This window comes from Pholcus phalangioides, unplaced genomic scaffold (assembly GCF_987345545.1).
Source record: "Pholcus phalangioides strain wild (caught in Gottingen) unplaced genomic scaffold, Ppha-v1.0 ptg000014l_1, whole genome shotgun sequence".
Lineage (NCBI taxonomy): Eukaryota > Metazoa > Arthropoda > Arachnida > Araneae > Pholcidae > Pholcus > Pholcus phalangioides.
Window position 1 is genome coordinate 22,507,974 of NW_028301607.1, and position 25,178 is coordinate 22,533,151.

The 25,178-nt window shown below is 38.9% G+C and overlaps 1 protein-coding gene across 1 annotated transcript in view; it reads left to right on the forward strand.

Annotated features, from left to right (window-relative positions):
* Positions 1 to 20,451: 20,451 nt before the first annotated feature.
* The window catches only part of LOC149078282 (cationic amino acid transporter 3-like), a 50,450-nt gene continuing 45,723 nt past the window's right edge, over positions 20,452 to 25,178 (forward strand). The window contains exon 1 of the mRNA XM_089241918.1: positions 20,452 to 20,599. Within this exon, the coding sequence (XP_089098044.1) occupies positions 20,595 to 20,599 (5 nt within the window). The 5' untranslated portion in view covers positions 20,452 to 20,594. The remainder of the gene's footprint in view (positions 20,600 to 25,178) is intronic.

Here is a 25,178-nt window from a genome sequence, read left to right on the forward strand (position 1 = left end):
AAGTCTCAGTTAAATCCAGAAATAGCGGAAAATCATAAACCCTGAGATTTTCGAAATTTCGCTCGCAGGAAGGTTAAAATAATAAAAAAATACAAATGTTTTCCGGTACCGGTATGATTACAAACTCACTCACGTATGTCTAGAAATATTTCATTCTCATCAAGAGACTCTCAACCACGAATACAGAAAAATACTTTCCAATGTAGGAAAGAAAGAAAAAAGGGCAAATTACTCGTGTGTATTCAGAAGTCAACTCATTAGAGATTTCTCTGAATCTTAAATGCTTTTGAAAACTTTAATTACCATATAAACACTAAAATAAAAACAAAAATAGATAGGGGGATTTGGATTCATTGTCACAATTGAACGACTTCAATGCATTATGAGTATGCACTCGAACATTTTCCCCTCGCCTAAAGGATTCGTTATCGATTGAAGGAAAGAATCCCTCCTTTTTTATTTGGATTCCTTATCTGTAATGAAAGAGTTTCTTTCTCTTTCGGGCTTGATAAAGAAAGTTTCATTATTAGTTATTTATTTCCCATCAACTTTCTTGTTTTCTGTTGATTGAGTTTCTCTTCTTAATCCTGTTCTATTATGAATTTCATGCTTCTATTCCGTCATTTACGACAGCTTTGGAGTTTTCTCATCCGCGATTTTTGTATTCATTACTTTTCACAATATTAATTTTTTAACCGTTGCAAGTGTAGTTATTTCAGGGCGATATAGTAAGGGCTGTCTCATGTCTTTGAAGTTGCTGTTGCCGTCTTGACTCAGTTGGCATGGTCTCGGATCAGGTACGTGATGTCATCACGTCCAATCCCGGTCCTGTTTACGATCGGTCTAAAATTGTAGATTTGTATAAAGAACAAGCATACATACACACTTTCACATTTATATATAAGATTACAGCGATCACCTTACCCAAGATTTTTACTTTTTATTAATAATGTTAGCGCCCTCTATCGCTATTGGCTCAACAGAGAAAATAAATATAGTATAATTGAATGTACCTGACAACTTGAATACTTGGAGACCAGTACTTATTTTATTTTTATTTTTTTACATCATGACACAATAATATATTTTCTCATTAATTCTGCATATCTAATTCCGTATAAATATTATGCGTATAGTGGTTGATGTGTATTAACAGTTAACGTGTGAAGCGTAATATTCGATTAGGCGGGGGAAAAGTTGATATTACAGTCGAATCCCGTTATAACGAATGCCAAGAGACCGGAGGAATCACTTCGTTAAAATGTAAAGGAATTCCAGGTTACCTAACATTGTTCCTATGTAAACTTATTTGGAGGATTAGAAAATTGTTCGTTAAAACGAGATTTTCGCTGTAACGGTATTCGTTAAAACGAGATTTTCGCTATAACGGTATTCGTTAACACGGGATTCGACTGTATCATATTACGCTGGGAACTTTAACATGATCTCCATGAAAGAAATTTTGATGGCGGAGGATTTTATCCGTTTAAGCGGGGGTATCCGTTTACCCGTTATCCAATTAAGTGGCGGAGGGGCACTGTATATTATTTTTCTTCAACCAATTTTAATTTTATTATTATAAACGAGATTTATTAGCGAAAACATCTCGTCTCTTTACGTTTTTCTTCATAAATGTTAAAACATTTCGAGGGAAAATAAAACGATGGGAGTATTTTTTTTTTTTTGCTTAATGAGAATCTTCCGTGCACACGAACAATTACAAAACAGTTCTACCTTTTCATTATCATTATTATTATTATTAACAATTCGATGAATTTCCAAACCAATGTCGTAACTTAATGAAATTTTAAAACTATATCTTTTTCGTTTTTTTCCCTGAAATAAAAAAAAATATGTGTTTTCGAATTCTTTTCCTTTTGTTCTTAAAATTTGCATAATTTTTTCCCCTTTTCCCTTGACTTTTGTAGTATTTAATTAATGCTACTCTTTGTATGTGTTTAGGGTTTCGAAACTGGAGGGGGGGAAAAAAAGGGAAGAAAAGATGTTAAAGAAAGAAATGGAGATAGTGAAGTACTTAATGAAATTTGTTAAGAAGAAAATAAGAACAATAAACTCATTAACTATACATGAAAAAGAGAAGTAGAGTTGGAAAGAAAAACGATTGTATTTTTTGAAGATACTTATTTACATTTTAAATCTGTTCGAGGTTAAAAGAAGAATTTTTAATTCGAGAAATTTAAGGAAAATAAGAGATTTTTGAATATTTTGCGACAAATTTTTTTTTTTGTGAATTATTAATAAAAAAGAAATTGTTCTTAGAATTGCAAATAGATCCTGATCATTTCCTAGATTTTGTTTAGTAAGAAAAACAAGAAGAAAAATTCAATTTTGAAGAACCGAGCTTTCGATTATTGTAAATATTGTCCACATTTCTTTTTGGGGAATTTCCTAGAGATAAATGTTTTTCATTTACGTTTTTAATCAGTTTATACTTCAATATTAACTTTTTATGCGTCTCTTCTTTTGGTTTTTTTATTTAAAAGTTAAAATAACAATCGTTGTTCAATCGTGAAAATAAAAGCTTCCTATGAATGCGAAATACTTATTTATGAGCTGAGCAATTAATAATTTGAAATCGTAATCAAAATTCTTATGTTGATTAGAACTTTATTCGAAGTGATTAATTCAAAAAGCTATGAGGAATGGCTAATTGAATTATTTTGCGAATTTATTCATTTAAATTATAATTAATTAAGTTAATCACTTTCTCTCCTATCTCGTGGACATTTTCGTACACAAGAAAAATTAGATCGAGACGTACTATATTAAGAAAATTTTAAATGGGTTAGCTTTCGTGTTACTCCCGGGCTCATCTAATAAAAATTAGGTAGGCCTATGCTAACGAATTCGGTTAGCAGGTGGCTCATAATTTATTTATAAACTTTTTTGGAAGTTTCAGAGCTCGGTAGATTAAGACTAGAACGGCCGAAGCAGTCATTTTGACGGTTTTTGATTGTGAAAACGCTATAATCTCGACAGTATTTAATTAACACACTCCATTTTTGGTGAATTTTCATTATTTCTGCACTTGTCTCTGTGTACAAAAAATTGAAAACATTGAAGGCTTTGTTCGGGAGACATCGACGTTTATACCTAGAACGGCCAAGATTGTATATTTTTCCTCCTTGTTGTGAGCGTTTATGTATATACTTTTGCTTTTAGGTTTATTCCCTGTCATTCTCTGATGGCACACACAACACAACATATATTCAGGAGTAACATATCGATAAGAAAAAAATAAATTAAATAATGTTATTTGTTTCGCATCGTGTCAATGGGCAATCTATATGTCTATTGGCAGAGACAGTATGCATCCACAATCAAAACAATATATATTGTTTAGCTATAGCCTCTGTTATCAAAATAGCGGAAACTTTTTTTTCTGATCCTTCACCTGGCAAGCTCAGTTTTTGTTTTAGTTTGACGTTTCATAACTCTTCATGCCACCATCTGCTTTCACAACTTCTTAGGCAACATAGGTTCGTTCACAATGTGTGGAAATGGCTCTCAAAAAAAGGATATATTAGAACAAAATATTCTAATTTCATCAGTACAAAGTGATAGTTCGGGCAATATATTTGAGGATGAAGAGACTTACGATGCAAACTCTGAGAACGTAAACCATGATTTTCTGCTATATTCACCCGAAAGAGAAAGTAGCGATTCCAGAAGTGACTGGACTGAATCAGGTAATACTGCTGAAAAAGAAGGCAAAGATGCGAATTTTTTTAACTGTATATTCTTTATAAGTTAATTTGTAGTATGAAATGTTAATAGTCCCCTAGTTTTTCCTCTATAGTAACATTTACGGTGGCATAATAGTATATGTTATCCATAGCGTGCGCGAACAACTAAATGAAGTGAATAAAAAAGAGCACGATATATATATATATGTGACGGTCTTATATATACATATAAAAAGGTGTACATCATCAAACTGGAGCAATGTATGATGTGATGTAAATGCAATGTTTATCTATCTCTTTTTAATGGTAAATCACAGTTGCCCTCTAAATATATATTTTCTTATTTATAGTTGGAAAATCATTTTATGGACACCCTGTATACTTAAGGAAAAATAAATTTCTTCAAAATTAACAAATTAACCATATGGGGATAAACGGATAATGCTTGTTACTTTTTATTGTAAAAATTTAGAGTGACTAAATATATTGCACTAAAAAGAAGCAGCAAAATGACTGCCAACGTCCCTTTTAGGTGTAAATTATAGTGTTAAAGGACAGATTTTAACTAAGTTTTTAATCGCGAGAGGGGGGGGGGGCCTTCATCATTCATCAAATGAAAAAAAATCAACGATTGTAGTCTGTGTCTGGTGTTGAGCATGTTATGTATCCATGAGTTACTTCCATCTACTTTCCGAACTGGCCGGGAAGTCACAAAGCATTTCAGAATCGGAGATTTTCAAACTTTCATACATTCGTGAGAATGTGATCAGAATTAAAATATCTCACTGCAACCCATGCGCGATCTTTAGAATATTCGGCAGCATCGAAAAGTTCCGCGACGTACATTTTGGGAATTACACATAACTACCACTATTCTCAATGTATTTTTTCCCGAACATATCCCGTGGATTATCCCAGAACATATCCTCGAATGCTCTAGCCGGCCTCTCATTTGAGCAAGTCTCCCCGCAGAGAATAGGCTGATCTTAAACACGAACATGAAAATTCACACATTTTCTTTTTTTCACTTCAAAATATTCAAAGCAGATGGCAAAACCAGTACAGCACGAAACAAGCATTACTCTGACAACATAAATACGTTAGGAGACGTTAGGAGCGGTTAGACAGGAGACAAAGAAATCTTAACATGCTGCAAGTATGACGCATATAGACAGAATTTTTTCATTTATGATTATTATTTTTTAAATTGTGTTCAGGGGCTCTTAATCAGGAGTCCACGGAGCTCTTGGAAGCCCTTGAGGCTTTTGTCAGTGAGGATTCAGGGTCTGTGAGCTTGAATCAAGAAACAATTAAGTTGAGGTTGCTCAACCTTTAGGAGAGAGAGCGGACTTCACTGGTTTGAAAACTAGTCGCGTGCCACTCATGTGTTCTGTAAATGAGTCGCGGACCACACAAATCAAGCGTGCTCAACCTTTTGAAGAGTGCGCGCCACTTAAGGGATCTGTAAATATGCCGCCGGCCACTCAAGTGCTATGGAACTGTGCCGCGAGTGATCTGGAAATGTGCTTCCGATCAATTTAATTATCTGTAAATGTGCCGCGTACCACTTAAGTCATGTGGAAATGTGGTTTGGGCTACTTGAGTGGAACTGTGCCACGGATAACTTGAATGATATAGAACTGCACCGCGGTCTCCTTAGGCGCCGTTGAGTTGTGCCGCTGTGGTGGTTGAGTGGTCATAGTGACGGACTCGCGTCACGGAGACCCGGGTTCGAGCCCAACTGTTGCCTCAGTGGTGGTCGGCTGAAGTTGGTTTCTGTGGTTCCAACTCCGAGGCGCAAATGTGAGCCGATCTCTTTTCTAAAAAGTCTCGTTACAGAGAGCAACAGACCTACAAACGATATAAATGTAAGTCAAACGTTGCACTTGTCTCACTTCACTTCTGAAATATAGATGGCAACACTGAAAAATCAGACACAATACTAGATATGCACTTAGACTGTCAGACATTCCCGCACAACTCACTAGGCAGTAAATGCCCATGGCGATAGACCTGAGTCGTGGTGGGTTTGAAAAGAAAAGGGTCACTTAAGTGATCTGTAAGTATGCCCCGGTCGAGTGATGTGCAAAAATGTGCCGCCTGGTTCATTTTTACATAAATAGGTTTGGGAACACGGGCCATATGTAACACACGGTGCAGGCCATGGGTTGATAACGTGTGACTTCAGGCATTGGTTTTACGTCCTTTTTATGCTGAATATTTTTCCGTTAAATGGTCCGTGGCTTTCACCTCATCGACATTAAAGGCCCGTGGAGCACAAAAGGTTAAGAGCCCTCGCCCCTATCTTTAAATTCATCGTGAAGTTGCGAAATGCTTTCGGCACACACTCACACACGCACCTCTCCGAAACCTTAATAAGACTCGGAGAGGAAAACGATCGGTGCGATCGGTTATTATTGATCGTTCCGTTAATCGATCCCAGGATCTCAATCCCGAATTCCTCGCGAGAAACATTTTAATTGAACGTTTTAGGACACACTCTCTCTCACGGGGTAATTTCACCTGTTCCCAAAACGAACATCTGTTAATGGATATCCGCATTATTCTCAAAGCTGTTATTATTATTATCGAACCCCGAATCTTTAGGATCGCGAATAGTCCAGTCAATAGTAAGAATAATAATAATAATAATATGTACGAACGGTAATTGAATTTTCGCCGCCGAAAAGACGTTTTCCCTCCGTGAAAATGTATGCATTGAAGAGGGGAAAAGGCAAAATCAGCGGAATTTCGCAGGAAACGAGAGCGACATTTCGCTTTTAATGGCGGGACCGACGTCAGCGGAATTTCGCCGCCGAGATTCCAATGCGCGTTTTCGCGATAAGCCACGCGAAAGTTAATATTCCCACCACCCACCATCCCTCACTCTCGGTGCATGTGTTTAGCGCAGCCACATTAATACAGAGAAAAGACGAATGCTCCGAGAGAAAGCGTTTTGTTGTCGAGTGAAGTGTCGAAGCTTTTGTAACCGCTGTCATCTGTGTGTGTGCGCGCGCGCGTTTGTGTGTGTGTGGGTACGTATACACCTATAAGTAATTGTGTTGACACTATTCCGCCCAGGAAAATGGCGCGATGCCTTTTGTTAGATGGAAGTCAATGAAAGAGAGCGACGAATGAGATAAATCACCGAATGCACGGGATTCATCCAGGCAGCCCCAGAGATGATAGAAATTTTTGTGATTTACGATAACGAAGTGCTTATTATTAATGTCGTCGTGCCAAAAACCCGCCATTGTGCGTGGATGAAGGAACTGCGTGAATTGAGCGTCTTCAAATGAAGGCACGAGAGAGAAATTATTACACATCAATATGTGTACACATTCTTCACCTAGAGGTTAACTAGTGAAAACGTGTCGGTATTTTTACATGTCTTATCACGTAAGCCTAACAAAATCACACCACTTACAGAAGCCGATTTAGGGTTTTGCCGCCTTTTGGCTACCTAAATTTGCTGGTGTTCTCCCATCCTAGTTTAATTTTCCTTGACCACTCATTCCAAATTTTCCGCCCTAGGCTATACAGACTGTCCCAAATTGCTTGCACAGCAGATATCTCTGCAACCGTTGACTTAAGAAACATACTTTGAATTACAAAAAGTTTTCGAATGACGTGCAGTTACTCAAAATGTCTTGAATTTCCCAAAGGATCGTACACATAAGAAAAAAAATATAAAAATTAACTTTTTAATGTAAACCCTTGTGCTGAAACTTTCGTGATCCTTGTGCCAACGACGAAGGGTGTGGATCAAAAATTACGAAACTTGAATTAGTTGTAAAAAATACGTAAGCGTCAAACATAATTGTCTAAAAATATAATCGTCATTTATCTATAAAATAACATGTCCCGACTAATTCACTGACTGACTGGTGTATCATCGCCGAGTCGAAAAGACTGAAGCTATAAATATGACATTTGGTCAGTTATTTTATTTCATGACATAAAGATTCATTAAGAAAGGACATTTCAAAATTCGACCCCCCCCCCTATGGGGGAGATCATAAGGTGATTCAAACGTTGTATAGAGAAATCATGCCGAACCGAAACAGCTGAAACTATAAATGTGGAATTTTATCAGTAGTTTAATTTTATGATGTAAAGGCTCACTATAAGAAGTGGGGGGTTCTTCAAAATTCGACTTCTCAGAGGGTCATAAGAGGGTTCAAAGTTTCATTTTTTAGGCTCACTAAGAAGGGGGGTTGTTCGAAATTCGACCTGTAAGGGGAGGGGTCATAAGAGGGTTGAAATGTTCATAAAGGGAAAGAGGGGTCATAGAAATCACGCCGAACCGAAACCGATGAAACTGTAAATATGAAATTTGGTCAGTAGTTTCATCTTATGATGTAAGGACTCGGCAAGTACGGATTTCCCAAAATTCGACCCATAAGGGGGTTCAAAGGGTTTTCGAAAATCATTTCGAGCCGAAACAACTGGAAACTATATGAAATTTAGGCAGTAGTTTCATTTCCTGATGTATAAACTCAGTAAGAAGGGGTTTTCCGAAATAGCTTAGTGGGCTACCCTAAGCTTGTCATAAGGGGCTTCAAAGGTTATATGAAGTAGTCATCGCTGAGCCGAAACCGCTGAATCTATACATGCAAAATGAAACTATTGAACAAATTTCATATTTAAAGGCTCAATTGGAGGGGGGAGGGGTTAAATGTTACATAAGATATTTAATCGTGGCCTAATGAACATGATTCACCACACGGGGAAGCTCACTTTTGAGCAGACTTACAGACTTATCTCCTCGAGAAAAGCAGTTCAAAACAGATGTGGATTTTATACCGAGGTTAACTCTGAAAGAGAAGTGATCTGGTCTCCGTCGCGACTCGAAGCCAGGACCTCTTGCATCTCTATCCCTACCGTCCCACCTGGGAGCCATTTCCTGAATTTAAGAGAGGCTACTAATGCCTAAACCACAGCACCTAACGCCACAGTGCGTGTAATAAGGAAGGCAAAGTCGTGTCTCCAGTGGTGTAGATGGAGCCTGCTTGCGTGGTATGCAAGAGAGCCTGGGTTTGAGTCCCGGTGAAGACCAGATGACTTTTCTTTCCGAGTTCACTTCGACATAAAATCCAGAAATTACGTTTCCTTGAGTCGTCTTATTATTCACTTGTTTAGCAATGGCAATCCCATATATTTTATAAAGTTGATTTCGCAATGGTATATTTTTTCCATACCCCTTACTTTGTACTTGCTGAAAATTGGAAGAAAACCTACTGAATGTTAAAATGCATATAGTAGCATTTTACAGGTGATTTATACTGTGCTGCGGAAAGGGTTAATACAATGTTGTTATTTTGGGAGAAAGGCGAACTTACCTCCAACATCTCCACACCCTTATACATGGAAGAACAACGGATAGTGAATATTAATCGCAAGGAAAAATCGCAAGGAGAATCCCGTGGACAGCGCAGCCGGCCTTTCATGCTCTGGCAACAATGGGTGGAAGCAAAACATTGTTTAATCGAATCTGGACCAATAGATCAAAATGGAAACAACAATGTGGCTACTATTGATCTCTTTTATCCTACTTACAAAGGATATTTCAAAAGTTCTTTTTTTAGAAATTCAAATTTTATACTCATAAATTTATTTAATATTATATATGTTACGGTAAACGTGATAAATCCGTTTATTATGCATAATTACCGAGCATTTTGGTAAGTTTCATAAATTCCTCTAAATTAATCACTTTTACCGGCAATTATGCATAGCACCCAAGCGTCGTTGGTAAATTTAATAAATCCTAAAAAAATTATATCTTTTGCCGACGATTATGCATAACCCAATCGCGGCGTCGTTGGCAAACATGATAAATCGTATTATATGATATACGTGATAATTCATACATACATACATACATTGTATCATTATATTGGGGTCTGACAATATTCATCACACATACTAGACTCATGTAGAATTTTTTTCGTATTTATGAAGTTCACCAATCACACAAGGTTATTATGCATAATCGCAGATAAAAAAGGCGATAAATTTCAAATATTTATCAAATTTATCAACGAAACTTGTGGTTATTATGCATATTCGCCGGTAAAAGTGATAAACTTATCAAACTTACCAAGACGATTGGTAAGTTTGCATAATAACCGGATGTTATGCATAATAAACGATTTATCACATTTACCCTAACATAATTACGTATGTAAACACTTTAAAATGCTGGGTACACATTAGCTTGGGTTGATGCAGAATAAAAATGCAGATTTTTTCAGAATGGATGAAAATTCAGAATTTATGAAAGAATTAATTGCAGAATTGATTAAAGTAATATCTTTTATAAATTCATCATCGCAAGTGCGGGGCTCTCCAAAACGCGGGTCTGTCGCGTACCCATAAGTGCGGCTCTGCATACGATCGCACAGCACGAGCTCAAAGTACCCATCAGTCAGTTTCCTTGAAGATCACAGCACAAAATCTCATTACCACGAGGCCACCCGGGCCGAACATGGGTGGGCACATATGCAAAGACTGCCCTGGGTCGATCAGCTGGAATCATATGCTGATCTCGCGAGTCTTGTATATCATGTGTGTGTGAGTTATATTCTACTCCGGCCCTCTCTCTGAAATGGATTTGACCCTTTCCGTTGCAAAACCGATGGATGGCAGTCTATCCGTTCTTTGCTACAAGGAGTCAGGGGCGTTCCCATTTTCCTCTCCCCAATCACTGCGCTTACAAAGTGCCGGTCATTGTTTCCAAATGGTCTTAGGGATGTTACGGTGGATATCCTGATTAATAATGTCTCAAGACCGATCATTAATAATTCACCCTCCTTTGTACAAGCGTTGCCTCGATTGATTTCTTGGAACCGATGCGAGCGTGAACCAAATCTGAAGGCGCGAGCCACGTTTTAATACACGTAATACGCCGGCGGGGTAGGGGGGGGGGAGGATGGATTCCTCCATTCTTATTTTTTACTTCTTTTCGGCATCCTCGGAACATATTTTGACGTATGGACTGCGGGATAATGACAAAAAAAAAAAAAAGATTTATGGATGAGCTGCCATCAGATGGAGTGATACACGTATCAATTGGAGCTTTTTAGGAAAAAAGTGTAGAGAAAGTGCGACAGGTTCAAAAATACGTACAGTATCTATAATGTCGCTACTCAGTTTCTTGGGTCAACGGATAAAGTCAGGTGGTTCAGAATATGCAAAATATACTTGGGGTGCAAAATACTACTGCTATGTAAGAAGTGGGGGGGGGACCCCCTTGAGAAGTGCGAGACGTACGAAAGATGCATCATGTTCTGAGCATGTGATATTTGAAGCGCTCGGCTAAGAAAAACGGTCTTTGTCGTTTTTTCAAACGACATGAAAAGCGATGAAAGTTATAGCTTAAAAAAGACATTTTTTTCGCCTGAAAGTAACATAGACCGTTTTTCCGTCTGGGAAGGTAACTAAGGCGCAATGGGGACATAGAGACCGTTGTTTTAATTATAGAACTCATCACTGCAGCTGTTTTAAATGCCATAGCAACGACACATGTGGGTTTCTGCAGGAACTAACTTAAGAAACGTGTGTAACGGAAGCTATATGGTCATTCAGCCGAACGCCGCATTGTGAAACCATTCGCTTGCGTAGACTGCCCGGATATTCTCTCCACTACTACTTAATCTATTAAATTTATTTATTTATTTATTCACGTCTCAACAGGCAAGGATTGCCCAATTATAGAGATGGACAAGAGAAGAGAAATACAAAAACGCAAATACAATAAACTACAAAAAAACGAAAACGAGTGGAACAATAGAAATACATACGGAAAAGCATAATAACATGAATATTCAATACTCACATATAACTTTTAAGAAATTCTCTTATAGTTAAATTGAACATATCGGGTTTCACATCGCACTGATTATATATATTGCATATCTCAAAAATAGGGACCGTCGTAAAATATTTGTTCGGGGTTTAGGGAGGCGAAAGGTTTGCCGAACAGGCCTATTTCCAATTGGCACAGAAAAATCAACAAGTTGAAGAAGGTAGCAGTCATCAATTATATCATTGACAATTTTATACAAAAAGCGAAGGTAACTTCTTCTTCGGCATTCCAATGATTGAAATGGAAAACACGCCACAGCTCAGTTGTACTTACGTCATTGATGTAGACGTGAAATTGCCTGTTAAACATGTAACGTAGAAATCTGTTCTGGACTCTTTCTAGAATCAGTGAGTCTAGATTGTTGTGAGGACTCCATATAATAGTGCAGTACTCTAGTTTCGGGAGCACATGAGTCCTGAAAAGTTTTTGCGATTGTTGCGATTGATTTGAAATTGTTGCTGCTCCTCACAACAAATCCTAGCAGTTTTAAGCATTTATTGGTGAGATCATATATATAATCGGCAAATGCTAGCTTGGAGTCAAAGAAAACACCAAGGTCTTTGATTACGGAAACGCGACTGATCGAGACAGCATCAATGGTGTAGTCAAATTCGGTCGATGACAATTTTCTTGTATAGCTGATGACGTGGCATTTACGAACATTGAGCTGGAAGAAATTAGCCCCACACAAATCATGGAGAGACTGTAGGTCTCTTTGTAGAGCCACGCAATCTTCCAGACTCCCAAATTCACGATAAATTGTCACGTCATCAGCATACATCAGACACTTTGATGCACTGAAGTACCGAGGAAGGTCATTCACGAATATTAAGAACAGCAATGGTCCAAGATTCGAACCCTGGGGAACACCTGATCCACTGACATACTTTGTTGAAATTGCGTTATAAAATACAACTTGGGATGTTCTCAAATTTATGTAGCTGGTGAACCACATGATAGAGTTCTCGGACACATTGAAAGAACGGAGTTTGTAGTGTCTGGTGATTTATTTTGTCGAAAGCCTTAGTGAAATCCATGTAAATGACATCTGTCTTCTTGTTGGCGTCGATTGACTTAGCAAGATCATGAGTGAGATGAACAAGATTTGTTTCAGTAGAGCGATTCGGCAAAAACTCGTGGTAAGACGGAGATAATTCTAGACGGATATGGTTGTACAATTTGCAATATAAGATGTCCTCGAAGAGTTGAAAGACGGCGGATAAAATGGAAATGCGTCTATAGTTGGTGACTTCGGATACTAGACCCCTTTTTAAAATCGGAATGACATTTGCGAGCTTCCAAGAAGATGGGAAAACATTTTTACGCAAGGAGAGGTTAAAGAGAGGTTCTGAAAAAATATTTCCACATGCTTTGATTATGTAGGCTGTAATACCATCTGGGCCCATGGATTTGACAGATTTCATATGCCGTATAGCGCCGATAACATCACTTTCAGTTATTTCCCCAATGTCAAAAATATCAAGTCTATTAGCTATCTGATGTTCACTACTGTAGTCTTCCCAAGATGTACTTTGAACCTGAGAAGAGAATACAGACTGGAAGTACTCGGTGAATTTGCTTGCAATTTCCTCATTCTCCGAAAAACTCAGCCCTTCATAATTGAAGTTTCTCGGTCCAAGTTTTCGTCGTTGAAATTTCATAAAGTTCCAAAATGTAGAAGGGTCCGTATGAATATCATCTTCAATGCGGCGATAATACGCGTCCCGTGCACTTCGAATCAGGGATTTAACGAGTCTACGTTTGTCACGAAAACTGTTAAGATGCAATTGACCATTACTAGATAGAAGTTTATTTCTAATTGAATTTTTCTTGCGTATTGCCTTGATTACATTAGTGTCGAACCAACGAGGAAAAGATTTTTGGAGTCACTTTTTCTAGGGACAGCAGAGTCAAATGCAGCGAAGATTAAACTATAGAAGCAAGTAAGAGCATCGTCTACTTCATAGTAAGCTCGAAGGCAAGACCAGTCTGTTTGATCCAGAAGATTATATAATAAGAGGAAGTCCGCCTTACGAAATTTGTTTTCATTGCTGACATACTTTCTCTAGCGACACCCCGAGAACTATTTTTTACACGAAAAATGTTAATCTCGAAACCGAGGTGATGTAGGTCTTCTCTAATTAATGGATCATCACATGTGGTCACTACTACATTGACACGAAGAGAAGCTTCGCAAGGCATAGATCCAAGTAATGTACATTGGAATTTGGCGAAGATATCAGTTGCTGAAAATCATGATAATTAAAAAATTATAAAAATTCAAGTTCAATACATGCACCTCGTAATTTCATGCATTTCTCTGAAAAACTTTCTAGTGATTCGATGAAAGTCTCGAACCCCCAAGTACTATTGCAATAGTGCAAGCGCACAAATTAACACAACACTGAGACACAATTTTCCTTTCTTTATAACACAGTAGCGTGACATGCTTGCTGCCTGGGGTCAATAGTTGAAGTTAGGGGAGGTAGACGACCGAGGTTTGATTCCCTGTGGACGCTACCAAATATCCTCAAATATCTCGTGGTTTCGGTGCTCATGTCCAGAAAATCATTTTCTTTGACACGACCCGGACGGAGTGAAAACACCTTCCCAACAGGTGGTATTTTCATGAAACGATGTTGCACCCGTGTTCTTTCGAGCTGGTTACGAACCCGGCATGGTACGCAAAAATTAATGAAACGTGATATAGTGGTAATTTAATTTTTATTTTAGTTTTATATAATCTTTCATTTATCTACGTCTGCCCCTGGTGAGCGAATGAAGGAGAGTTTTCGTAATTAGTTAAGTGAAGTATAATATCAACTTCTCTCTGAGCGTTTTTCCTACTGATTATTTTCCTAAACATTTCTCTTATTGGAAGGAGAATTGATGAGAAGTTGTGCAGGCATTCTAAAATTACAGAAATTAGACCGAGAGCTGTATTCCTGCATCGGCGATTGATTCGATTTTAAGTGCCTACGTAACTAGAAATGTCACTTTGTCTTTGGGCACGTGGCGATAAAACAGCGGCGGATCCTAATTCAATTTTCGGGAGTTCCCTCAGAAATTCTCAAGGCCACCGGCGAATTCGATTGATTTTGATTGCCTTTTTGAGATGCTGCTGCGAACTCGCGCCTGTGTGTGTGTTCCGATTAGAGAAGCGGCGACAAATTCGTCGCATGAATACATTGCGCAGGATCACGTATGCAAAATATCATTTTGAAACACGTGTACAGATTATGCACGTACCTTATTAAGACATTCATGCACATAGGCGGAGATTGACTTGGAAGTCTGGGGGGGGGCAAGGTCATTATTTCTGGGGAGGGGGCACGGTGATGATGTCAGCTCATATATACACACATACATTAGGTCAGTCAACTCCACCTTTGACGCTGGGGGGGGGGGTATACGCATCCTCGTATCTCCGCCCATGTTCATGCACCTATATTATGTGTACCTATATGTTTAAAATGTAAAATTAAACCACGATTATCATATTTCTGGAATTGAATCGTAAATGGCTGACCAAATGATTTCAGGTTCAGCTTTTGAAAATTTTTACCACTCGAAGAACGTTCCTAATCAGTAATGATAAGGAAATCAGTGCATTTAAGAATTTGAAATATTTTCGTTGTTAGTGATTGTGGGCAAAACCGTAGTAAGTGGTCGAACCGAATCTGAAGGTCGTTTTTGACTCTAAAATTTTGAGAATTCATGTATATGCTACTGACATAGCCCGAAGTGAGGTCAGTTCCCGAATTGGCCTGGAGATTCGGTCAAAGTCCGATTTGCAGAAATGATTCGGGCTTAGGCCGACCAATTCGCGAAGTGGCTGGAGATACCTGAGCAATGTTCGATGTGCTAATGTGAGACGGTCTGGTAGGCCCCAAATCAATTTTTTTCATCACCACCAAGAGAGAAAATAAAGAGGAAAAAAAACTATTTATATATAATAATAACAGGCATATAGTTTTTCTGCAAAATTTTGAGGAAAATAGAATGATTGCCGATCGTGACTGCATATGATGGGTTGCCATAGCTAAAGTGCAGGATATTAATTGTCAAGAAAAAATACGCCAAATGGCGATGACCCCGAATCATGCCTTTTTTTTCGGACATTGGCCGGATCCCGGATCAATCTACAGCAAAATCGGCCAATTCCCGAACTGGCTGATTTCGGTCTTCGGCAGTAGCATATATGCAGTGTAATTCGCTACCGCGTGTACAAACTTCAAGGAGGAGTAGGTGATTCAAAGGCGAATCGGAATCACATGGCAATGCACTGTCTGAAATGCTTTCCTGACGTGGTAGATGGCGTTGTACACGCGTCGAAGTTCCGGCTGTTTGGTGCATTTGACGGCTCGATCACCTGCCATGCCTTAATTATTTATACCTTAATTTACTAAGACCCCAGACTGGGGTTATCTCAAAACGCTGGTTGCTGTCATCCCTGTTTACAGCGCTGAGGAACTGGTTGCATGCATCGCAGGGAAGTCCAAAACGTCTTTCAGAATACTCGGAATTCCATGCACTTGCATGGGAGAGCTCTTGGATGACACTTTTAACACCTTCTTTGATCTCTGTTACTTTCGTTGATATCATTGCCGTACGGAAGGAGGGGAGAATTGGGGTTCTAACCCCCTAGAGACGAGATTTCAGTGTTATTTCGCAGTAAAAAACGTAACCCCCCCCCCTTCGAGTCCCTCCCCTCTTAGACAGGGACTAGATCAGCGAGGGACCAAACGAGTAACCAAAAGAGTGTCTCAGAAAGCAAGGGAACGAGTTACTTAGGGAGTGAGAGTGAGGGACCAGGCCAATAAGGGAATCTAGAGAGTTTGTGATTATGTGAATGGCCAAAAGAATGACCTAGAGAGTAAGGTACTCTGGTGGAAGAGTGATCAAAAGAGAGGCGTAAAGCGTGTGCAAGTATGTGAGTGACGGAAACAATATACATGCAGAGCTAGGTACTAGATCGGTGAGTGACCTAGAAAGCGTGTGTAAGCATGAGAGTGATCGAAAGAGCCACCAAGAAAGCGTAGCATATAAGTGACCAAAAAAGGAGTGACTAAGAGATAGAAGTGTATTTACGGGGGGGGGGGATAAATGGGCTATATCCTAGGACCAAATTTGAGGAATGAGTGGTCAAAGAAATGAGAATGGTAGAAGAGCGGCACAATTTGTGTAGCCAACAGGTGGCAAAATCATAAATCCAACTGCGGCCGGAATTAAAGGGACAAAAGGGGAGCATCCGCCTCGGGTGGAGTTTTATGATGAATAAAAAACATTTATAAAATGCCAGTCTCACATTTAAACAAAGTCCTCCCACGGAGAGCAACTGAACCAACATTCAAAATTCACTTATAATACCAACAGGTGGAATAACTTACCGAGTGTTTGGCTGGAAATTACGAAGCCAGGTGGCGGCACTTCCTGAACATATATATTGCACGCATTACTCAGGAACAAATGTCTCATCGAGTACGCGGCCGATTCCGGCGTACACAAATTCATTAAAAAATCTTCAGAGGAATGTTTACGAGATGCCATATGTGTTTCCAGTAGCAGCAGTAGTTGAGTGCTGCTCTCTCTAAAAAACGCGAAATAGTCTATCAAAACGGAAAGAATCTTCTGTACCTTAATAAAGATGACTTTATTATAAATATACGCGAATTAATGTTCTATAGTCAGACTTTCATAAACGCTGATATGAGAATCCCGGATAGTTAATGTCTCACATATATATATATACATATAAAAATACAAACAACAACAAAAAAATGAAGAAAATGGAAATCCTTCGGGATAGCCTCACTAAGCACCACCGAGACAACAGCAGAAAAAAAAATGGGGATAAGCGTATATATATATATATATATGTTATAATAACAACATGAAACACCAAAAAAATTCAATGAAGAAAAAAAAGAAACCTCATTTTTCAAAGGAAAACATACATATGAAGAGAAAAAAAAAATGGAGGCAAAAACATTTTCTCATCGCTGCAGCAATATATTTGCCGCAACATTCCTAAGTCAGGTTCCATTAGTGTAATGCGCCAGCAAAATCCTAGTGCTGCGGCGGATCCTTCTCTCAGCCGCTTTCCCTGTTTTTTTGCTTCTACTTTATTCCTGTTTTTCCCGATCATTTTTTTCTCTTGTTTATCCTTAATAGTGAAAAAAACTTGTATATTATGTGTAGGAAAAATAGCGAGAAAAGGTAAAAAAAAAAAAAAAGAAATTGCCGATGTTGCAAATTCGCACGCCCCCTCGCGTGTTAGCATGCATGTGTTATTTTTGCGGCTGATTTTGATGCGCGAGATGTGATCAATTTATAGGTAAAACAGCGCACAGAAAAGAAGAGATGGAGTAATCCTTTATGTGGTTATTGAAAATTGCCAGAAGATTCTTCTTCTACCCTCTTTTTTTTTTCTTTTGCGTGTGCGAGATGAGAAGAGCAATTTATCCCCAGGGCGTGCTCTCCTCTCGCAATAAATTCGTATTAGTACTCTTACGAGGGCTTTGCGAGAAGAAAGTGAAATCCACATGATGTTGCAAGTAGCGCTGCTGCTGCTGCCCCGAGCGTAATTTACGTACTGGCTCGTACTACGCTCCACGTAATAATCTATGCGAGGCATCGAATCAAATGTAACATAGGATAAGCCAATCAAAATGATGTAAATCCGACATTTTTCTTTTTTTAATGTAAACTTCGGTTCGGGCATATCCATACATGATGGCATCAGGGTTATCCGAAAATGTAATTTTGAGGAGTAATTTTACTCCTTTTCAGAATTTTGACAGGTATTTTTTGCAAAAACAGGGGTATTTGTTTCACACAATCAGTGAAAAATAACTCTTAAAGTATTTAACTCTAATAGTAACTCTAATAAGTATTTTCACTCCTCAACGAAAATTGCAAGAGGAAAAATTGAATTTTGATGCGTGAATCACAGGCATATAGATGCGTATTGGCGAACACTAAGCGGCATATTTTATGACACTGACAATTTCGAATTTCGTATAAATGTGCGCAAATATAAAAGGAAATGAAGTAACTAAAAACGGGAAAGTCCATGGAAAAATGCTTTGATTGTATTTCAATAATTGGAAAATGATAACTCTCTTCACTATATTGTTCCAGATTTATCGCGGTAATATTTTGTACAGGCTGATTCGGATTGTTCTTGCACACACGAATATTTTCGCATCCGTTAACATTAGAAGTTTTCTTCCAATTATGAAAAGTTTTTAAATCTATGTACAGGGTGTCCATCATTAAAAGACCTTATTTTAAAGTTTCCTACAGGCGAAACCAGTCATCACAGAAAAATGTGAAATTTTGTAGAGGACCTCATGAAGTGATCGGAGTTTGTTTCGGGGGGAAATTAGTTGCACACGACGACACCAGAGGGCGTTTCACTTTGAATACCTGTAGTAAACGTAAATTTATGTGATGTCAGCAGCAACTGTTATAAAACCTAGAAACATTCGCGGAGATTTTGTTTCTCAATGTGTTTGCTGCTCACGATGATAAGTTTACGAGATCGCGCTTTCTCGGTCAAATTGTTTTAGCAAAACAGCAATTCCGCAGTAACTGCTCTACGGAAATATCGGACTTGGAAGAGGATTCGTAAAGGTCCAATTAATGTTAAAAACCTTCGGAGTACGGTAACGAAATTCGAAACCACAGGATCGTTGGTGGTTCGTCCTGGAAGAGGAAGAAAACCCGTTTCCATAGACGCTTTAGAGGTTTTAAATAAGTTTTAAAATGCTATTTTCTCAAAGAATTGAAGTGCCTAATTTTGTGCATGTTTTCCGGCATCTTCAAAAGTAGGCGCATTTCTGGAAATGTTATAAAATATAAAGCTGTGGAGCAGGAATTGTTATTCCCTTGTAGACAGCAAAAATTAATCTCCAGATCCGTGAAATGTATGATTTCAATGCCATGAGTGATGGAAAGGTTCGTAAATGAATGAGAACGTTCAATAAAGACTTCAATAACGTGCATAAGGAAGGCCGGCTATGTGTAATTGCCAATTATCTTGTACGTGCGTCAGGCAAGTGTTGATCCAGGACAATGTGACGGGAGAAGCGAATTGTGTAAGTTCGTTGGATCGTCCCGTATTTTAAGGAACAGACAGATTTTCCCATATTATTCGGCTTTTGGGAGGGAGGTGAGATGATCGTCCCTCTGGATCCGCGTCGACATCATTCGCGAACATCTTCAGCTGTGAATGGAGAGGAGACAAATATCTTCAGCTGAGAATGGAGTTGAGACAGAAATCATCAGCTGCGAATGAAGCGGGAATAGGCGGATCCAAGGAGATGTGTGAGAGAAATGACTTATTTTGTATGTGCATTGGCTCATCTCGTATTTTACGAGACAGACAATGTTCCCCCAGAACATTCGGCGATTGGGAAGGGTGATCGCACCCTTGATCCACGCTCGGCATCAGGCATTAAGATTCATACATTCTACCGAATTTTCTTTAACACGCTCATCCATTTACGAACTTCACTCATGGCATTTGGATCGTGCATTTCAAAGCTCTATCGATCCATCAATGTCGTTGAAACATTTCTCATGGTCAGGAAACGAATAACGCGTACTACATAGCAGCCTAGACACGGGGGAAACGAGTGAATTCAGGTGTTGTTTTACTGTCGTGACGACGCCATTTTTTTTAGTGTGGGAATCATTAATTGAAAATCTTTTGTCATGACAAAGACAAAAATCCAAGAAAAGGTGAAAAAACAATGCTGTGTCGAAAGAAGGAAGTAGCCAAATGACGATTCATTTCCTCGGTACGACATCATCGCGTCACGTAAACAAGAAATAAATTTGCGCATCACATTTTTCTCTGAAAAAATGCTACTCGTTTTCTGAACTGTTTCGCAGACCGACCACAATTCCGGCTCAGTGGCTAGAAGCCTATCATCATGGAGCCGTTGGATTGGTTGTGTCGGTGATACTGTGACGACGATAGATTTTTTAGACGCATTGCCTAAATTAACATGAGGTAAGTGACTTGCGGAATCGAAAAAATGCGTACTCATTATTTATGATATGCACGAATGTGTTGTGTAATGTTTTAAGAAACTGTACATACAAAGGTTTGTAACAGCTGGCTGATGCGAAGGTCCTTTTTTGGCGAGAGAGAAAATTCAACTGCCCCTACGGGGAATCGAACCCACGTCCTTTCACTTTCCGGATGACCGCCCTAGACAACTAGACTCGTTGCCTCTGTAGTCTAGTGCAGTGTTTCTTGACGTTTTTTTGCCCGTGGCCCCCTTTGAACCATATTTTTTTCCTCGTGGCTCCCCTGTCTTACCCAGAGTTTTCGACCCTCATCTAGAAGCAAGATTCTTTATACGTATTGAATTGATTTTTTCAGTGAATTTATACTGAACGAAAATTTTTCAAATAAGATTGGTCTCCAGACCACTGGCCTAGAATTAATTGAGCTCCCCGCTAGTCCGAGTTCTATTCAGGGCCGTCTCAACATTATGAGCGCCTTAGGCAAAAAGGTGCTATGGTAACCCCATACTTAGTTGGAAATAAACAGCCTACATATTTCCTATTTGTTTTCAATATTTATTGTACTATTCACAATATAAGATGGGGTCACTTGTGGACATGAGACCCCCTGGCATGACCCCTCACAAGAGTGGGACTGACAGAGCTGCCGCCCGGAGCCTGATATGGTTTTCATCATTTTTGTTTTTCACACTATAAATTTAATATAGAGGAGGGGTCGTGAAAAATCTAGCCGAGGGCCTGCGAAAAACCTCATTCTAGGGAACCTGCTGCAAAATGTAGGCGGTGAGGCCCGGGTGAGTCCATGCCCAAAGACGGCCCTGGCTTTATGGGTGGCTTTGTTGGATTCTGTAAGTGTATAGTCACTAATATAAAAGCTTTATTTCTTCCCACCTTAATTTTTCTTCTCAGCTCTCTACAGCCCTCCAAACCACCTGTCATGGTCCATTTCTCCATTTTCTTCCGTGGCCCCCTTGAAGTATCCCAGTACTACTAGGGGGGCCGTATGGTCCCCGGTTGAGAACCACTGGTCTAGTGAATTCACAGGGAAAGCGAAAGAACGTGGGGTTCGATTCCCCGCATGGGCAGATGAATTTTCTGTCAAAAATATATCTTCGCATCAGCCAGCTGTTAAAAAACCTTTGTATGGATAGCAACAGCGAAAGTGACATCGTCCTCAGAAACTCTGTACATGTCTGTATTCACCTACGAAAGACTTTTACAGTCATTACGCCTGAAAAGTTGATTAATACCCTCGCTTACGAAGCGATTGGCAACAAATTTGGATTATCTCTATTTGATGAATTGGCGATAAATATGGTAACCTTGTCGTAACCTAACCACACGTCAGAAAAAGTAAAAGAAGGAGAAGGAAAAAAAGTTAGAAGAGAAAAAAGGGAGGGAAAAAACAAGAAAGATAGGCCCGTCATTTGAACTTTTTCCGGGGGGGGGCGGCAAAGAACATATTCTCAATATATATATATTATTTTTCAAACCTGACCCCTGACCCCCCCCCCAAATGACTAGCCTGAAGAAAGAGTAAAACAGTATAATGGACAAATAGATACAAGAGTGATGCAAAGTAGATTTATTTTCACCTTCACCCTACCTCTTCTTTCACTCTTACACGTATATAGTAAAAAAAATTAGTGTTCCAACAAATCTTCGCGATGATGAGGCGAGAGGAAAGAAAACAAAGAGAACTTGTTGAATTTATTCCACTGACGTTTAGACGAAATATTACGTCATTGACGGTAAAGTGGTTAACAAAAAAAATCAGTTTTTTTTTTAAAATAGCGTGTGCTTGTCTCGGACAGGAGGGAAAAGTTTCACAATGAGGAGAAGGAGGAACAAGAGAGTATCAGAAGTTCCAAAACGATGCAGTCATGACCTTTTTTTTAACCCTTAACCTGCTCTCATCGCTTATAAATGAGGGTCTTAGTGCCCGCTGAATCATCCCCTGATGATTTAAATTTCTTTCTTGAGATGAAATTCTTGGAATGGCATATAGGTGGCGGGCTAATGTGCTTATGTTTTCTTTTCTTTCATTATTTCCCTCTATTCTCTGACTTGGTTTACTTGTAATGCAATGTTTGAGTTTGAGCGTCATCTATCTTTTAAAAATGAACATTAAATAAATAAACAAATAATAACGCAGAAACATAATATGTCTCTGTGCTAATAGGAAGATATATTATATCTCCCCATTTGCACCGCTGAAGGGTTAAGCACCCTCTTGATGAATAAGGGCAAAGTGGTTGGCTATTGAAGATTTAAGAATGTCAGGGAAATAGCTATGACAAAATAAACCCTCGGTATTCAAAGTATTCAAATTATACGTCCTTAAGTATTGAGTATTCAATTGAAGAATTCAACTCATTAACTCTACAGAGAAAACTTTTGTACGGAATATTATGAGTACACAGAAGTTTATATTAAGTACATAAACATAAAAATATACTAGAAGTATATATTGCCTTTTTGAGTAACCGATTCATAGACGTTAGAGGAAGTGTTATCTTGTAGGAATGGATCATTCATCACCGATATCAACAAGACTCGTGTCTAGAGGGAAAGACTCGCTCCATCCAAGGGCAAATTGAACGTTTGATGGATGTATCGTCGCACTCGACTTTAATTACTAAACTAAAGCGAACGGAATTTCTTTGGGAAAACTCTGCTGTAGATAATGCCTGATCGAAAGGTGATTTCGAGATGCTCTCGGCGACTCGTTGAAGCTTTGGCAAAACTGTCTTTTATGAGGCGATACATCTCCTTCATACCATAGGCTACTTTTTAAATATTGGTTTGATACGATGACGAGTAATTAAGGCTCGACATTTTTAACAAGGTACGTCCCGAAACTTTTCTGGCCGACCCCGAGATAGATTCGCCTTACTTAATTAATTCATTTTTTTAGCCAAATTTTAATTACTTAATCTCCAATATTAATTTTTCTATGTATGATGTCAGGCACTTGATAGTTATTTGATACTTTCCCGTGGTTCGTGTATTTTGTGGACATCGTTTCTGAGACGCATTTACTCAAATTTTATACTAATTTGATTGTGACTGCAATTTGTTGCTCAAAATAAGATTCTGCTGCCATGCATCTCTAGGGGAAAAAGATGGAACGTCATTAATAGTGGACATTAACAACCTATCAACATGATTGCGGGTGAAGAATGCAAGGAAAATCATATTTAATTAAAAATAACAGAGTATGATAATGTATGAGAGGTGGTTGAATATAAATTCCACCTGACGATAAAAATATATATCAGAAGCAGGTATCTATTTTGGAACAAAAGATCCCATTGATTCGCACCCCGTTATACTCCGTTTTGAAAGAACGTCTTGGGCATCTCGTAAACATTCCTCTGAGGAACTTCTAACGAAACGGGGCATGTCAAAATGCGCTGAAGACCTAACGTGAAGTTTGTTTCTGAGGAATGTCTGTTCCGTGTCTTATAAAACATGCTGCCATCGGTCTCCCGAATTTGGAAGCGAAAAACTCGGCATGTTAATATGATTGGTTCGAACCCAGGCCCTCACGACGTAAGTCCACCACGATGTCCTCACAACCGTATAGCGGCAAGATTTTAGACTGTGAGAGCCAACTAAGTCTTACCTCAGCGAAATTTGATAAACTTCCGTGCTTGCAGCTGATTTCTTTGAGGACCAAACAAGTACAAGTGACGGGGTGAATAATCTGGACTAAAGGCCGTATGTCTCACACTTATCAGTAGAATTCGTCGAGAACACTGGTTATTCGCTGGGAAACACGTGGGCGGGCATTGATCAACACATTTTGTTCTTTTGTGGCTTTACGCAGACGTTCCAATGTTTCATAGTTTGTTGCAATGAATCTTCGTAATTGTAGATGCTTCGCGTACATGTATTCCGTCCTGTAACTGTGCATCATGCGACCATTGTGTATTCATACCCTACACATTATTATATCATTCTGATGAACTGGGGAGTGCTCTTCCCCCGGCTGTTTGTGTGCTCATATAGTTTGTAAGTGGATTGTTTTTTTCATATATTTTCATGAAGAGGTGTAGTGTTGAATATTTGAGGTGTGGCGGACCTGCGTGTGGGTTCTTCCCATGTGTGGCCGCTGATTTTCTGTTGCTTCCGCAGGTTGCATCTCGGTGTAGTTTTTTTTTTGTACAGTATGTAAAGCACTTCTTCCCCCTTTCTGGTGGTGGCAGGTGTAATTTCATGCATACCCAATTCTGTAAGCAATGTAAATTTTTTCCCAGCAGCCCTTGCTTTTAACTGTACTCGTGTATTTTTCGATACGATACTTTGATTTTTCACACCTTCTTGACTCTTCCTGCCCCTATCATACCCTTTTTACCCCGGCGGTGACCTATCGGTTAGAAAATCTTCGGAATATGGACTGGGTCACCGTTTCGGTTAGTAAGTAAGTAAGTATTACCGTCAGGGATACCAATAACCATTTTACAATTGATACATTAATTCGCCCCATAATGAATTTATGGGGCGGTAATTTACCACATTTACCTAACTATATTTTTCAAAAAATAACCAAACTA